At 48.2% G+C, this 1,973-nt stretch overlaps 1 protein-coding gene across 1 annotated transcript; it reads right to left on the bottom strand.

Moving 5' to 3' along the window:
• Positions 1-849: 849 nt before the first annotated feature.
• Positions 850-1,931, bottom strand: LOC104531995 (lysyl oxidase homolog 1-like; the record flags this gene model as incomplete). The annotated part of the gene is made up of 4 exons (XM_010177068.1): positions 850-969; positions 1,158-1,253; positions 1,349-1,505; positions 1,795-1,931. Coding segments are annotated over 4 exons (510 nt in total), but the record flags the coding sequence as incomplete, so codon positions are not given.
• Between the last annotated feature and the right edge of the window lie 42 nt (positions 1,932-1,973).

The following is a 1,973-nucleotide window of genomic DNA, read 5'->3' as shown; positions in this document are numbered from 1 at the left end:
GCTGGGCCCCTGCTTTTATTCCAGCTAAAATTCACCAGCAGTTTCCCTTCGAAAATGGAAAAATAAATGAAAGTGAAAGAAAAATTAAGTATAATTTTTTTTTTCGAAAAGTCATTCTCGCTTCCCTTCCTTTTAATGTGAACAAATAAGGTTGGTTTTTGGTTTTGTTTTTTTTTTTTTTTGAGGGGGTCTCAAGGAGCTGCTTGAGGGGGTCTCAAGGAGCTGCTGATGGGCCCCAAGGTCTCTGGTGAGATGAAGGAGGCAGCTCAGGTGCTTTCTCAGGATGGGGAAAGAGGCTGGGGTAGATGACATCCCATCAAGATCTGAAAGAAGACAAAAAAAAAAGGAAAAAAAATAACCCCAGGATTTGGGGAATGCGCTTCGGAAGACATTTTAAACCATTCATTAAAGGCAGAGGGGGTGAGTCTTTTGAAACTCAGCTTCTTTTTTCCCCAGAATAACAAGAAAATTCAATATAAACACCCCAAATGAAGCAAGACACCAACCCCCATCTCCACCACTGGCCAAATCCAACTGGTTTTTGAAGAAAATCCAAATGAATGGGAGGAGAAAAGGAATTAAACCACTTGGGTCTGAACCATTCATTAAAGGCAGAGGGGGTGAGTCTTTTGAAACTCAGCTTCTTTTTTCCCCAGAATAACAAGAAAATTCAATATAAACACCCCAAATGAAGCAAGACACCAACCCCCATCTCCACCACTGGCCAAATCCAACTGGTTTTTGAAGAAAATCCAAATGAATGGGAGGAGAAAAGGAATTAAACCACTTGGGTCTGACATCCTTTTTTTTTTTTTTTTTTGGACAAGGGACAGGCAGACAGACATCTCCTTACTGGGAAATCTTGCAGTTTGTCGTGGCAACATAACGCCCGGTGTAATGGATGTTGCACCTCACCACGTTGTTGGTGAAATCCGACTCGAGGACAATGTATTTGGGGTTCACTTGAACCTAAAAACAGGGAAAAGAGAAGGAAAAACACCCCTAAAATTAATAAAAGGAGGGACGGGCACCTATATTGATGAGATGGCACCGAAAATGCTGTGTGATCCCCAATTTGATGGTTGAGAAGATCCCAAACCAACCCCAAATCGGTAATGTTTGCCCCCAGAGTCTCCCCCAATGCCCCCCCCAGCCACCTTTAAGACGTAATTCCCTGGCTGTACGTCTGTTATATCGATCCACTGGCAGTCGATATCAGCGTTGTAGGTGTCGTAGCAGCCTGGGCTCAAGCCCTAGGAGGAGAAAAGGGGATTCAAGGTGTGCTGGAGTGAAGGGGTGAATCCCAAGGAACCCTTCAAGCATCCCACCCCCCAAAAAAAAACCCCACCTGGGTGTGAGCCGTGCAGGCATAACGCTTCAGGTTGCCGAAATCGCAGGTGGTGTCCTCCAGGCAGAAGCTGGCTTTGTGACCCTCAGCCACCTTCCTCCCCGTGGTGGCATCCAGCAGGTCATAGTGACTGAACTCATCCATGCTGTGGTAATGCCTGGGTGGGAGGGGACAAAATCAGGGTCACCCCTCCCTTATATAGCACCATACCCTCCCCAGATGTGATTTTGCGGGTTCCCCATCATCCTTAGGTCCACACCAACTTGTCAGCTCCCCCCTTGGGGACATTAAGTACAGGAGCTTGGTGGCTTTAGGGGCAAAGCAAGGTGACCCCTCCCCTGCTGAAGATCTCCAAGCAAACCCCTAAAAAAGGGGAAAATGCCATGAAAAAAACCTTCAAACTGCCCTGAAGAGGAGGGCTGATGGAGTTGGGGTGGGACACTTACTGGTGGCAGCTGTGCCACTCCCAGCTGTGCCGGGGCCGGCTGGGCAGAAAATCGGCCGTTCCTTGGTTCTTCACCCGCTGAGGAAATCGCAGGAGCACCCGCACGTCGTAGTCAGTGGCTTCGGCAGTGTAGGCAGTGCTGGGGACATCAAGGAGGGTCAATGGCAATGGCCCCTTGGC

The sequence above is a fragment of the Antrostomus carolinensis genome, unplaced genomic scaffold (genome assembly GCF_000700745.2).
Source record: "Antrostomus carolinensis isolate BGI_N321 unplaced genomic scaffold, ASM70074v2 scaffold40931, whole genome shotgun sequence".
In the NCBI taxonomy this organism is placed as follows: domain Eukaryota; kingdom Metazoa; phylum Chordata; class Aves; order Caprimulgiformes; family Caprimulgidae; genus Antrostomus; species Antrostomus carolinensis.
Note: the sequence above shows the minus strand (reverse complement) of the source record. Positions and strands in the feature narration are given on the sequence as shown.